This window comes from Haematobia irritans, chromosome 4 (assembly GCF_050003625.1).
Source record: "Haematobia irritans isolate KBUSLIRL chromosome 4, ASM5000362v1, whole genome shotgun sequence".
Lineage (NCBI taxonomy): Eukaryota > Metazoa > Arthropoda > Insecta > Diptera > Muscidae > Haematobia > Haematobia irritans.
The window spans coordinates 40,758,303-40,773,783 of record NC_134400.1 but is presented as its reverse complement, the minus strand read 5'-3'; the positions used below and the strand labels follow the sequence as shown (position 1 = coordinate 40,773,783).

Below are 15,481 nucleotides of genomic sequence, written 5' to 3'. Positions count from 1 at the left end.
CATGAAAACGAGAATGACCTAAGGTCATTAGGAAGATGATTCCAAACACGAAAAACTCTAACTAGAAACGAATGCTCATATATGGAAGAGCGAATAATGGGAATATCAATCTGAATATTCCTAGTAGAATTAATGAAGGAGAATTCATGCGCCAAAACTTCTGGTTGCCCATACCTAATAACTTTATAAAAGTGACATACAGAGCGCAAGTTGATGTAATTCCTAAAAGAACATCCTAGCAACTCAGGAATCCTCCTTGCAGCCTCAACATGATCACAAATCCGTAAACCAAACACATAGCGAACAATTCTCTTTACCACTCTTTCCATCCTATCTAAATTGTAGTTCCACGTTCCAGAATAAACTTCTAATCCGTAACTGAACTGTGTGATTAATAACGAATGCGCCAACCGAAGCCTCACATGCTGGGGCGTATAAGAACTCAAGGAATACAGCCTCCTCAAAATAAGACATACCCTATTCGCAACATTATTAATATGATGATCAAAGCATAGATTAGAATCTAGAGTAATTCCAAGACATTTAAGAGAATTAACTAAGTTAATCCTTTGACCATCTATCAATATAGAAGGGGGTGCATTACCACAATTACGAGGGTGAAAGTAAATCGCTTTCGTCTTGGTTGGATTAATAACAAGGCCATCAGCTTCAAGGCGACTAAAAACGTAGCTTAAATTCTTCTGAAGTATTACAAGAGAAAAGTAGGAAAATGTCGTCAGCAAAGACAAAAGGTGTGCAGAAGTCATTATTCATATGTGAGATAATGTCATTAATAAACGCCAAAAATAATATAGGACCCAAAACAGACCCTTGGGGGACACCTGACGTAACCGCTCCTATCCTAGATCTGCTTTCCTTAATCGAAACATATTGGGATCTTCCCATCAAATATGAATAAACAAGCTTACATGCAGTACGAGAAAATTTGAAATTCCAATAAAGTTTCTCAATAAGAATAGTATAGTTTATGGAATCAAAAGCCTTAGTCAGATCTAAAGAAACTAGGATACAATTTACACGGGAGTTAAAACTACGCCTTATCTCATCAGTAATTGAAAGAACAGCAGAGGTTGTACTAAAGTTCCTATGAAAAGCAAATTGATTGGAATGGAAGAGCGAATGATTATTGACATGTTCTAAGATTTGCGACTTCATTATGTTCTCAACAATCTTAGACATAGCCGGTAAAATACTTATGGGTCTTAGATTTCCAACGTCACTACGACCATCCTTAGGAATTGGGACAATACGTGCTAATTTCCAACTATTTGGGAATGAAGAAGATGCAAATATAGTGTTTACCAGATGAAGTAATAAGGGCAAAATTAGTGGGAAAATTACCTTAATGAATCTAATGGGAACACCGTCATAGCCTATCGCATTAGATTTCACAGAATTTACCGCCATAACTAAGTCCTCAGCAGCAACACATCGGAAAGAAAAACAATCCTCAACATCCTCAAAATCTTGAAAATTAATTAAAATACCATCACTTGGACGCATATTCCCTAAAAACCTATCCGCTACAAGCTGAACATCACCCCCGTCAACCTCTAGCTCAGGGCAACCAATACATCCTAGTCTACGCAGCCTACTCCATAGCTGACGGTTGTCACAACCCGCAAACATTCTCCTCCCATAAGCAAAACGCTCCTTCCTAATAATAGACTTAGCCTTATTCCTAAGTCTACAAAACAATCCCCAGTTGATACCCGAGCGATTACGTAGATACCGACTATAAGCTCGATCCCGATCTCTTATGGCCACAAAAATGCTTCTCGAATCCATGAATGAACAATCATTTGAGTCATTCGTTCTTGATACAGGAACAGAAGAATGTAGTGAAGTAATTATGTTATCAAGGATAGATAATTGAGAATCAACATTGCCGGCATAAAACATGGACGAGATGTGGAAACTATTAAACTGCTCAACAATCGCGTTGACGTCCAGACGACTATAATCCTTATACTCAATGGGCCTACTACGTAAAGATGGTGAAAACTGAAAAGAAATAAAAATGAGACTATGGTATGATGAAAAAAATGGAAACTGTATCTGACATTTATTAGAAATTGAAGAAGGCTGACTTAAAAGAAAATAGTCAATCAATGACGTCGAGCCGGATGAGACATTAAAGTGAGTGGGCATGCTATTATGTACAACCTGAAGGCCACACCTACTAGCAGCAGATCGAAAATAAAATGATTTACCAATATCAAAAAGATTATAATTAAAGTCACCCATTACAATAATATTCGAAAATCTGTCAAAGAGATCAGAATGAAGATCCTCAAAACTATCAACACAGCCCGTGGGCAAGTAAACCACACCAATAACAATCGATGAAGTGTTTCCAAAAATCTCTATAAAAAGAGATTCACAAACACCATATCTAGTACCCCGAAACAAAACTCTGTAACGAAGATTTCTAGAAACGTACAGACATACCCCCCCACCTCTACTATTGCGGTTAGGAAGAGAGCGATCATTCCTTATCAGATTGTAGTTCGGAACCGATAAAGAACTGGAAAAAATATTAGCCTTAAACCATGTCTCAGTGACGCCAATGATATCAAGGCCTGAATCAAAGAAGGTATTTCTAAATTCCTCTAGTTTCGTGCTTGAGGTTGAAGGACAAAGGCTTTGAGCGTTTACATGCGCAATATTTAAATTGTTAGAGTAGCTAGACGTACAGTTCTTTAGCATGCTGTTATCACTGGCTATAGGACCAAGGTTGTTACTATAAGTCATGCATGAAAATTTCATGTAATGTAAAGGGGAGCCAACTAATTATAAAAATAATACTAAAAATAAGGCACTTAAGAGAGATAACTAATAAGTTTTTCAAATTCATATCTTCAAAACTACCCTCCTAGAACGAGAATTGAAAATTTACAAATGCCATTGTAAGTATTCTAACAATTATACAACACCCAGAATCAGCAAAAATATTTAAGATAAAAGGTTAATCAAATAATTAATTAACATATAAAATGAAATTTAATCACATAAAGAATGAATTATTCAAAGAAAAATCATTAATAATTTTAATTTAATTGTCCCAATTAATTTTTTTATTAAATATAAACTATATATCATGTTTAAAATGTAATTGAAAATTTTAGAAAATAACTACTTTTAACTTTAGTTGTATTTTTTTATAAACAATGTTCTCATTGAATATAATCTAACTATAATTACAAAAAAAAAGAAAAAAACTACTAAGTTAGAATGTGAAAATTGAAGTGCCGGAAAAGAACAGTTTGTTTTGATCAAGAGTATTGTAATTTGTAATAATTTCCGTGATTGATACTAAAATTTTCATGATTGTCTCAAATTCAATTTAAAAAATTAATTGGAACAATTAAATTCATGATATAATGGGGTGTTGAAATCTCACAAAATTTTAAGTAATACGGCCAAAGCAAAAAAAAGATTGTGAAAAATAATACTGACAATAAAAAGATTATAATTACACAACAAGAGACTAAAATGAAATCTTGTAAATTGTGATAAGATCCTGAATGCTAACTATTTTGATCTCATTATTTAGCATGATTAGTTTCGCTTTTAAAAATTCAAGATTTATGATGCTGTATCCATTAATCTTCTTGTCTTTCTTTAACTTAGCACAAGCTCTTAACAACTTATTTGCAAGTTTGGAGTAGTTATCATTCAAATATACTCGATTAGCATCACTACCACCCAAAATATACGACACCTTGAGAATCTTGGTTTTGAAATACGTTGCCATTAATTTATCTCGCAAATCCACATCGACAAACTTTATGAGAATTGCACCACCTTTCCTTACATACATTACGTGCTTTATGTTCATGGACACAATGTCAACCTTCAAGAACGCACAGAGGAAAACAGCAACATCCTTAAGATTTTCCAATTTATCAGGAAGTCCAGTAACTATCACATCACATCTATTTTGGCTGTGTCTAAGTGCATGGTTCTCTAGCTTAAGTTCCAGCAATTCGCTTTTGTTGCACAGGGATTCAGAAGCTACAGTGTCTTTAAAATTAGATAGGTCAGCCTTTAATTCTTTCAAACCATTAGATAATTCGGATCGAATCTCCCTCACAACAGCTTCAAACGCCACTTTAATTTCAGATTTCTCATTTTGCATTCTATCTGAAAGACTACGGAGAGATTCTTTCATTGTAGCAAATTCTTGTCTGATTTCCATTTTGAACGCGTCAAAAGAGTTATTAGGTGGACTTTCTATGCAGCGGACACAAGAATATGAAATATTGCGGTTCCTATCCAGAGTTGCAAAAAGCGCCTTAGAAACATTTTCACAGTCCGCATGAAACCACAGGTTACACATACGGCAGAGCAGAGCTTTAGTTCCCTCAGTTTCTAATTTGCAGATTCCACAAGGAAAAGACATGTTTATAAAGAAAAACCAACAAGTCACCAGAAAGCAACAACAGCAACAAAATCGTGTTTAAAGTTACAGGCAGCAGCAACAGCAAATGAATGTGAACTCAATATCAGTTTATAGAATTGAGGAACTGCAGCAAAACCTTATATGGCCAATATTTCCAGACGTTGCAACTTTAGTTTTAAGTAGTTTAATACTTTTCCGCACAGCAATTCACTTATTTGTTCAATTTTTGTCAGGATGAAGTTCCTTACAATTCTGCCTGCAGTCGTTGTTTACAACAAATTAGGCGCCAATCAGGTAAAAAACAACGGCGTCAAGTGCTGACAGCGACAGTAGAAAAAAACAAACTGCCACCCAACAGCAACAACCTCGTGTTTTAAGTTCTATCCAGAACAACAACAAATAAATGCCAATTCAATGCAGACTTATAGAATTGATGAAATACGGCAAATTGACACAGAACTTCATATGGCCAATGTAACTAGATGTTGCAACTTTAGTTTTAGATAGTTAAATACTTTTTCCACTCAGCGATTAACTTATTTATTCAATCTCAATCAGGAGGCTGTTTCTTTACAATCTACCACAACATAGTGTTGCCAAACTTTTTGTTCAAATAATAAGCACAGATTTTTTTTTATGAAGTGAGAAGTATGTTCGCCGTTGGTGCTATTTTATTGAAGTATGTTCACCGTTGGTGCTATTTTATTGACCGGCACTGTATGTCAAATTGTTTTGTAACGTAGTCTACATATTGTAGTTCCCAACGCTGTTTAACCTAAGATATACACTTAGTATTAAGGTGCAACTATATGTCATGTTTATGCAGTCCTAGTTAGTTTTTATTAAATAAAAAACAAAAATTTGAAATCAAATATAAAATAACTCAAATATATAAGTTCGAGGATTAAAAATTGTTAAAATAAAAATATATATTATTTAAATATTAAATTTTTAGTTGCAAATAATTAAACTTATTGGTTAATAACCTGCGTTAGTAGGCATTTGAGAGTAGTAATCAATTCCTAAATTTTTATATTTATATATCAAATGGTTTTTGTAACGTAGTCTACATATAGTAGTAAGATATATACTTAGTAATAAGGTGTAATAATGTCAAGTTTTTGCAGTCCTTGATTGTAGTCCTAATTATTTTTATAATTTTTTTTAAGTAAATTTAATGTAATTCTTTATTTTGAGTATCCCTGTAACCGTATATGGCCATTTCGGCTTGGTTGTAAAATGAGTTAAATAAAAATAAAATAAAATAAAATAAAATAAAATAAATAAATAAAATTTTTCAAAATTTTCTATAGAAATAAACTTTTTCAAAATTTCCTATAGAAATAAAATTTTGGCAACATTTTCTATAGAAATAAAATTTTAGCAAAATTATCTATAGAAATAAAATTTTGAAAAATATTGACAAAAATTTCTTTAGAAACAAAATTTTAGCAAAATTTTCTATGGAAATAAAATTTTGGCAAAATTTTCTATGGAAATAAAATTTTGGCAAAATTTTCTATAGAAATAAAATTTTGAAAAAAAATTTTCTATAGAAATAAAATTTTGACAAAATTTTCTATAGAAATAAAATATTGACAAAAATTTCTTTAGAAATAAAATTTTAACAACATTTTCTATAGAAATAAAATTTTAACAAAATTTTCTATAGAAATAAAATTTTGACAAAATTATCTGTGGAAATAAAATTTTGACAAAATTTTTTATGAAATAAAATTTTGACAAAATTTTCTATAGAAATAAAATTTTGACAAAATTTTCTATAGAAATAAAATTTTGGCAAAATTTTCTATAAAAATAAAATTTTGACAAAATTTTCAATAGAAATAAAGTTTTGACAAAATTTTATATAGAAATAAAATTTTGACAAAATTTTCTATAGAAATAAAATATTGACAAAAATTTCTATAGAAACAAAATTTTGCTAAAACTTTTCTATAGAAATAAAATTTTGTCAAAATTTTCTATAGAAATAAAATTTTTCTAAAACTTTTCTATAGAAATAAAATTTTGACAAAATGTTCTATAGAAATAACATTTTGGAAAAATTTTCTATAGAAATAACATTTTGAAAAAATTTTCTATATAAATAAAATTTTGACAAAATTTTCTATAGAATATTTTTTTTACAAAATTTTCGATAGAAATAAAATTTTTACAAAATTTTCTACAGACGATTTGTTTGTTTGGTAGAATTTCCTTAAAATTTTTGTAGATACATTTTGGTAGATTTGAATGTGCAAAATGAAAACTGGTTTATGTGGAGATATGTTTGTGTAACAGAGTCTTCTATTTTGTATTTCTTTTTTTTTTCAGATCAATCGGGAAAAATTCGTATCTGGGATACAGTCAATAAGGAACACATTTTGAAAAATGAGTTCCAACCTATTGGTGGACCCATTAAGGACATTGCCTGGTCCCAAGACAATCAACGTATTGTGGTGGTAGGTGAGGGCCGCGAACGTTTTGGCCATGTATTCATGACCGAAACTGGAACATCGGTGGGTGAAATTAGTGGCCAATCAAAGCCCATCAATTCATGTGATTTTCGTCCTGCCCGTCCCTTCCGTATTGCCACAGGTAAGCATTGTAGTTCTGAAACTCTATATAAAAATTCTAAATATATTATTTAATGTATATATATATTTTTTTTGTTTGTTTGCAGGAAGTGAAGATAATACCATTGGTATCTTTGAGGGACCACCTTTTAAATTTAAAATGACCAAACAGGAACATTCACGTTTTGTCCAAGCCGTTCGCTATTCACCCGATGGTAAATTCTTTGCCTCTGCTGGTTTTGATGGCAAAGTCTTCTTGTACGATGGTGCCACTTCGGAGTTGGTTGGCGAATTTGGAAATCCCGCTCACAAGGGTGGTGTATATGCTGTAGCATGGAAGCCCGATGGTACCCAATTATTGACATGTTCTGGTGATAAGACATGTCGCCTATGGAATGTTGAAACCCGCGAAATGGTTACCGAATTTGTTATGGGCAATACTGTGGATGATCAACAGGTCTCATGCCTGTGGCAAGGAGAACATTTGTTAACTGTCTCCTTGTCGGGTCATATCACATATTTGAATGTCAACGATCCGTCCAAACCATTGCGTGTCATTAAGGGACACAATAAACCTATTACAGTATTGGGTTTGAGCGACGATCGTAGCACAATCTATACGGGCAGTCATGATGGTGTGGTTACCAATTGGAATTCTGGTAGTGGTGTTAATGATCGTGTAGCTGGTACTGGTCATGGTAATCAGGTAAGCTAGTCGTTTAGGGATAATTCATATACTGGGACTGGGGAAAATTCTTGCGGGAATATTGAAAAAAGGCCGATTTTAAGTCCTCTCCACTGGGGATTTTAATCGCATTTAAATTGACCTTTCCATTTAAATTACCATAAGCATAGAAAGGCCTCTGAAATAAGGCTTAGCAGTTATATATCCACCAATGGTTTTATTATTTTTAGTCCCTTCCCCCAGGATTTGAAACCCTACTTATGATTTTCCATTGTATACTGTATTGTAGATAGTGGGACTATAGCCCCCACCCCCATTGAAAAATTGTCTAGATTCGCTAATGACTTAATTACTTAATCTTTCCAGATGAATGGCATTGCTGCCTGGGGTGATTTTGTCTATACCTGTGGCATCGATGACAGTTTGCGTCAATTTAACATCGAATCGAATGCTTTCACCGACTATGTAGTCAAATTGAACTGCCAACCTCGTGGATTGGCAATTTGTCGTAATGAAAATATTATTGCAGTGGCCTGTGTCAAAGAAATCACATTGGTACAAGACCAAAAGAAAGTCTTTTCATTGCCCATTAAATATGAATCGAGCAGTATTAGTATTAATCCTGAAACTTTGGATGTTGCCGTAGGTGGTGATGATCAGAAATTGCACATCTATTCGTTGAAGGGAACAACATTGGAACCTAAAACTGAGCTGGATCATTTGGGTCCTGTCACCGATTGTTCATACTCACCAGACAATAAGTATTTGGTTGCTTGCGATGGTCATCGTAAGGTTGTGTTATACAGTGTGGAAGAATATAAGGTAAAAAAAAAACTAAAACAATAAAATGTTTTATGAAATTATTTTTCTTATTTTTAGCCTGCCCACAATAAAGAATGGGGCTTCCATAATGCTCGTGTAAATACGGTAGCCTGGTCTCCCAATTCTCTATTGGTAGCTAGTGGTTCATTGGATACAACTATTATCATTTGGTCGGTTACAAATCCAGGCAAACATACCATCATTAAAAGTAAGTTGCTCAAAAAATTTTAAATCTAAAAAAAAAACAAAAAAAAAAACTATTCAAATGACGAATTCGATTTTTGGAAATCTTCATAATCAACTTTTGAATAGTGATCAATTTTTATACCCTGCGCCACACTGTGGAACAGGGTATTATAAGTTAGTGCATATGTTTGCAACACTCAGAAGGAGACGAGATAGACACATGGTGTCTTTGACAAAAATGCTTAGGGTGGGCTCCTGAGTCGATATAGCCATGTCCGTCTGTCCGTGAACACATTTTTGTAACCAAGGGATTAGGTAGTAATTTAAGCCCAATCGACTTCGAATTTGGCACAAGTATGTGTTTTGGGTCAAAATAGAACCCTATTGATTTTGGAAGAAATCGGTTCAGATTTAGATATAGTTCCCATATATATCTTTCGCCCGATATGCACTTATACGGCCCTAGAAGCCTGAGTATTACCCCAATTTGGTTGAAATTTTGCACTAGGAGTTCAATTAGTAGTGTAGTCTAGTGTGCCAAATTTTATTGAAATCGGTTCAGATTTAGATATAGCTCCCATATATATCGTTCGCCCGATTTACACTCATATGACCACAGAGGCCAATTTTTTTTCTCCGATTTAATTGAAATTTTGCACATGGAGTAGAATTAGCATTGTAGCTATGCGTGCCACATTTGGTTGAAATCGGTTCAGATTTATATATAGCTCCCATATATAGCTTTCGCCCGATTTACACTCATATGACCACAGAGGCCAATTTTTTGCTCCGATTTAGTTGAAATTTTGCACAGGGAGTAGAATTAGCATTGTTGCTATGCGTGCCAAATTTTGTTGAAATCGGTTCAGATTCAGATATAGCTCCCATATATAGCTTTCGCCAGATTTACACTCATATGACCACAGAGACCATTTTTTAACTCCGATTTAGTTGAAATTTTGCACAGGGAGTAGAATTAGCATTGTAGCTATGCGTGCCAAATTTGGTTGAAATCGGTTCAGATTTTGATATATCTCCCATATATAGCTTTCGCCCGATTTACACTCATATGACCACAGAGGCCAATTTTTAACTCCGATTTAGTCGAAATTTTGCACAGAGAGTAGAATTAGCATTGTAGCAATGCGTGCCAAATTTGGTTGAAATCGGTTCAGATTTAGATATAGCTCCCATATATATGTTTTTCTGATTTCGACAAAAATGGTCAAAATACAAACATTTCCCTTGTAAAATCGCCACTGCTTAGTCGAAAAGCTGTAAAAATGACTCTAATTTTCCTAAACTTCTATTACATATATATTGAGCGATAAATCATAAATAAATTTTTGCGAAGTTTCCTTAAAATTGCTTCAGATTTAAATGTTTCCCATATTTTTTACTAACATTGTGTTCCACCCTAGTGCATTAGCCGACTTAAATTTTGAGTCTATAGATTTTGTAGAAGTCTATCAAATTCTGTCCAGATCGCGTGATATTTAAATTTATGTATTTGGGGCAAACCTTTATATATAGCCCCCCAACACATTTGACGGATGTGATATGTGATGTATCGAAAATTTAGATCTACAGAGTGGTGCAGGGTATAATATAGTCGGCCCCGCCCGACTTTAGACTTTCCTTACTTGTTTTTGTTTATCTATTTGATAAACAAAAAAAAATATTAAAAAGTCAACTTTAAATAATCACACAAATCGAAAGTCGACAATTTGGACAAAAAGTATACTTTTCACAATTTGTAACAAAATTGAAATGTCGGCATTTCACAATTAAAACCAAGTATATACGGCCGTACGTTCGGCCAGACCGAATCTTATGTACCCTCCACCATGGATTGCGTAGAAACTTCTACGGAAGACTGTCATCCACAATCGAATTTCTTGGGTTGTGGTATCTTAAAACTTCTTAACATCGTTTTCTAAATTGTGAGTTATTCCATACGTGGTATATATTAGACAAAAAAGTTATGTATAGGTAAGTCTACAAATAATTACGAATCGACATGGACTTTTGCACGGTACGTAGAAAGCCAGAATTGAAATATGGGGGTCGCTTATATCGGAGCTATATAGAATTATGAACTTGATATGGACCAATTTTTGTGTGATTGGGGATCGATTTATCTGAGGGCTATATATAACTATAGACCGATATGGACCTAATTAGGCATGGTTATTAACGGCCATATACTAGCACAATGTACCAAATTTCAACTGACTTGGATGAAATTTGCTCCTCCAAGAGGCTCCAAACCAAATCTCGGGATCGGTTTATATGGGGGCTATATATGATTATGGACTGATATGGACCACTTTTGGCATGGTTGTTAAATATCATATTCTACCACCACGTACCAAATTTCAACCAATCGGATGAATTTTGCTTCTCCGAAAGGCACCCGGGGTCAAATCTGGGGATCGGTTTATATGGGGGGGGGGCTATATATAATTATGAACTGATATGAACCAATTCCTGCATGGTTGTTGGATACAATATACTAACATCACGTACCAAATTTCAACCGAATCCGATGAATTTTGCTCTTCCAAGGGGCTCCGGCAGGTCAAATCTGGGGATCGGTTTATATGGGGGCTATATATAATTATGGACCAATTTCGACCAATTTTTGCATTTGGGTTTGAGGTCATATATAAACACCACGTACCAAATTTCAACTGAATCAGATGAATTTTGATCTTCCAAGAGGCTCCGGAGGTCAAATCTGGTGATCGGTTTATATGGGGGCTATATATAATTATGGACCGATGTGGACCAATTTTTGCATGGTCATTAGAGACCATATACTAACACCATGTACCAAATTTCAGCCGGGTCGGATGGAATTTGCTTCTCTTAGAGGCTCCGCAAGCCAAATCGGGGGATCGGTTTATATGGGGGCTATGTATAATTATTGACCGATGTGGACCAATTTTTGCATGGTTGTTAGAGACCATATACTAACACCATGTACCAAATTTCAGCAGGATCGGATGAAATTTGCTTCTCATAGAGTCTCCGCATGCCAAATCGGGGGATCGGTTTGTATGGGGGCTATATGTAATTCTGGACCGATGTGGATCAATTTTTGCAAGGTTATTAGAGACCATAAACTAACACCATGTACCAAATTTCAACCGGTTCGGATGAAATTTGCTTCTCTTAGAGCAATCGCAAGCCAAATTTGGGGGGTCCGTTTATATGGGGGCTATACGTAAAAGTGGACCGATATGGCCCATTTGCAATACCATCCGACCTACATCAATAACAACTACTTGTGCCAAGTTTCAAGTCGATAGCTTGTTTCTTTCGGAAGTTAGCGTGATTTCAACAGACGGACGGACATGCTCAGATCGACTCCAGAATTTCACCACGACCCAGAATATATATACTTTATGGGGTCTTAGAGCAATATTTCGATGTGTTACAAATGGAATGACAAAGTTAATATACCCCCATCCTATGGTGGAGGGTATAAAATATAAACAAACAAAAAATATATTAAAAAGTCAACTTTAAATAATCACACAAATCGTAAGACGACAATTTGGACGAAAAGTATACTTTTCACAATTTGTAATAAAATTGAAATGTCGACATTTCACAATTAAAAAAAACAGAAACTTAAAATCCACTTTTTACTATTTAAAAAAATAAACGAAAAGCCGAGTTTTTACAATTTTGAATAACATCGAAAATGTTGAATTTTTACAATTTACGCAACATCAAAAATTCCACTTTTCACAATTTTGAAAAAATCGAAAAAGTCGAAATTTACCAATTAAAAACAAAAAAAAATCGACTTTCTACAATTTTTTTTTTCATTTGTTTTATTTATTTAATCGAGCCCAGTAGGGCCATATATGATTAATATAGTAATACTAAAAAATTGAAAAAGTCGGTTTCACAATTTGAAAAAAAATAGGGTTTTCACAATTTTGAAGGAATCGAAAATTCGATTATTCACGACTGAAAATATCAAAAAGTCAAATTTTTTATAATTTTTTTAAAAAAGTCGAATTTTCAGGATTTAAAAAAAAATCAAAAAGTCGACTTTTACGATTAGAAAAGTTTATTGTATTGTAAAGAAATCGAATTTTCACAATAAAAATTATTATACCCTGTACCACAGTAGTGGTGAAGGGTATAAAAATACAAACATCGAATTTTCAAAATTAAAAAAAAGGAAAACGTCGAATAATCGAATATTTAACATTTACAACTTTGAAAAAAACGGGGTTTCACATCACAACTAAAAGGCGATTTTTCACAATTTGTAAAAAAATCGAAAAAAGTCGATTTTTACAATTAAAAAAAATAGAAATGCTTATTTTTCACAATTAAAAAAAAAAGAAACGTCGACTTTTCAAAACTAAAAAACAAAGCCTCGAATATTCGAAAAATAATCGAATATTTAACTTTTATATCTTTGAAAAAACCCGAAAACAAAAAACATCGAATATCTCACTTTTCACAATTTTGATAAAATCGAAGTGGCGACTTTGATAGAATATTTGGCTTTTTCAAATTTTGAAGAAATCGATGTCACAATTTTCCAAAAAATCGAAACTTCAACTTTTCACAATTTTGAAAAAATCCAAGTTTTCATCAAATATCGATTTTTCTCGATTTGGAAATAATCGAAAAGTTAACGTTTTACAATCGAAATAAAAAAAATGAAAAGGCTACTTTACAAAATTAATTTTGGGATATAGTTATTTAACTTTATAATTTTGAAAACAAGCCGAAAAGTCGACTTGTTAAAAAAGACGATTTTTCACTATTTTTTAAAAACCTGAACAAACGACTGTTTACTCTTTAAAAACATCGAAAAGACCACATTTCACAATTTTAATAAACTTGGAAAGTCGCAGCGGCGACTTTTGTCGAATATTTGTCTTTTAAAAATGTTGAAAAAATCGATAAGTCGAGATTTCGCAATCTTTCAAAATTCAAAACGTCAACTTTTCGAAAATCGACCTTTCTCGATTTGGAAATGTTAAATGTTAACGTGGTGCAATGGTTAGCATGCCCGCCTTGCATACACATTGTCGTAGGTTCGATTCTTGCTTCGACCGAACACCAAAAAGTTTTTCAGCGGTGGTTTATCCATCACCTCAGTAATGCTGGTGACATTTCTGAGGGTTTCAAAGCTTCTCTAAGTGGTTTCACTTCAATGTGGAACGCCGTTCGGTCTCGGCTATAAAAAGGAGGTCCCTTGTCATTGAGCTTAACATAGAATCGGGCAGCACTCAGTGATAAGAGATAAGTTCACCAATGTGGTATCACAATGGACTGAATAGTCTAAGTGAGCCTGATACATCGGGCTGCCACCTAACCTAACGTTTTACAATAAACAAAATCGAAGAGTCGACATTTAACAATTAAAAAAAATCGAATATTTACAATTTAAAAAATTGAAAGGTCTACTTTACAAAAAGTCAAAAAGTTAACGTTTTACAATAAACAAAATCGAAGCAAAAACGAATATTTACAATTAAAAAAAAATTGAAATTCGGCTTTACAAAAAGTCGAATTTATACGAAGTTTTTAAAAAATCGAAAATATGATTTTTGACAATTTAAAAAACAAATCTAACAGTCGACTTTTCTTGAATTGGATATAATTGAATAGTCTTTTTACAATTTTGATGAAAATAAAAAAAAACAGAAAAGTTTACTTTTCCCAAACTTTAAATAAATAAATCGAAATCACATTTAAAAAAATAAAAAAGTACACTTTTCAAAAATTAAAAAAAAAACGAAAAGTCATTAAATTAAAAAATTAAAAAAATAGAAAAGTCGATTTTTCACAATTAAAAAAGGCGAATTTTTAAAATTTTCGAAAAAAACGTCCTTTCTATAAAATTCAAAACCAAAAGAAAAGTGAAATTTTAACGATTGGGAAATAATTATTTAACTTTTATATTTTTGAAGAAAAAAAAAAAACGAAATAGTTAACTATTTAGAATTTTTGAAAGATCAAAAAAATTGACTTTTTACTAATTTTTAAAAAATTGAAAGGTCGTCTTTTCTCGATTTGGATATTACTGAATTGTTAACTTTCTAAAATTTTGAAAAAAAAAAACAATATTGGGATTTCACAATTCTTAAAAAATGAAAAGTCAAATTTTTAAAATTTAGAAAAAATTTTTAACGTAGTCGAAAAGTCGACTTTTCACAATTTAAAATAAAGCGATTTTTCTCTATTTGAAAATAATCAAATAGTTAATTTTTTATTATTTTGAAAAATTCGAAAAGTTGGCTTTTCACAATTTAAAAAAAAATCATTTTCACGATTGGAAAATAATTTAATATTTGAACTTTTCCAATTTTGAAAAAATCGAAAAGTTGACTTTTCAAAATTTCTAAAAACATTCGAAAACTCGACTTTTCACTATTGGGAAATAATCGAATAGTTAGCTTGTTACAATTTTGAAAAACAAAAATTAGTAAAGTCGATTTTTATAATTAAAAAAATCAAAAAATTTCTATAAAATTCAAAACCAAAAGAAAAGTGAAATTTTAACGATTGGGAAATAATTATTTAACTTTTATATTTTTGAAGAAAAAAAAAACGAAATAGTTAACTATTTAGAATTTTTGAAAGATCAAAAAAATCGACTTTTTACTAATTTTTAAAAAATTGAAAGGTCGTCTTTTCTCGATTTGGATATTACTGAATTGTTAACTTTCTAAAATTTTGAAAAAAAAACAATATTGGGATTTCACAATTCTTAAAAAATGAAAAGTCAAATTTTTAAAATTT

The 15,481-nt window shown here is 32.3% G+C and overlaps 1 protein-coding gene across 1 annotated transcript in view; it reads left to right on the top strand.

Moving 5' to 3' along the window:
- Positions 1-15,481, top strand: part of flr (actin-interacting protein 1 flr) — a 30,655-nt gene that overhangs the window by 13,342 nt on the left and 1,832 nt on the right. The window contains exons 4-7 of the mRNA XM_075303596.1: positions 6,764-7,027; positions 7,113-7,711; positions 8,057-8,512; positions 8,570-8,720. Coding sequence (XP_075159711.1) covers positions 6,764-7,027; positions 7,113-7,711; positions 8,057-8,512; positions 8,570-8,720 — 1,470 coding nt within the window. The remainder of the gene's footprint in view (positions 1-6,763; positions 7,028-7,112; positions 7,712-8,056; positions 8,513-8,569; positions 8,721-15,481) is intronic.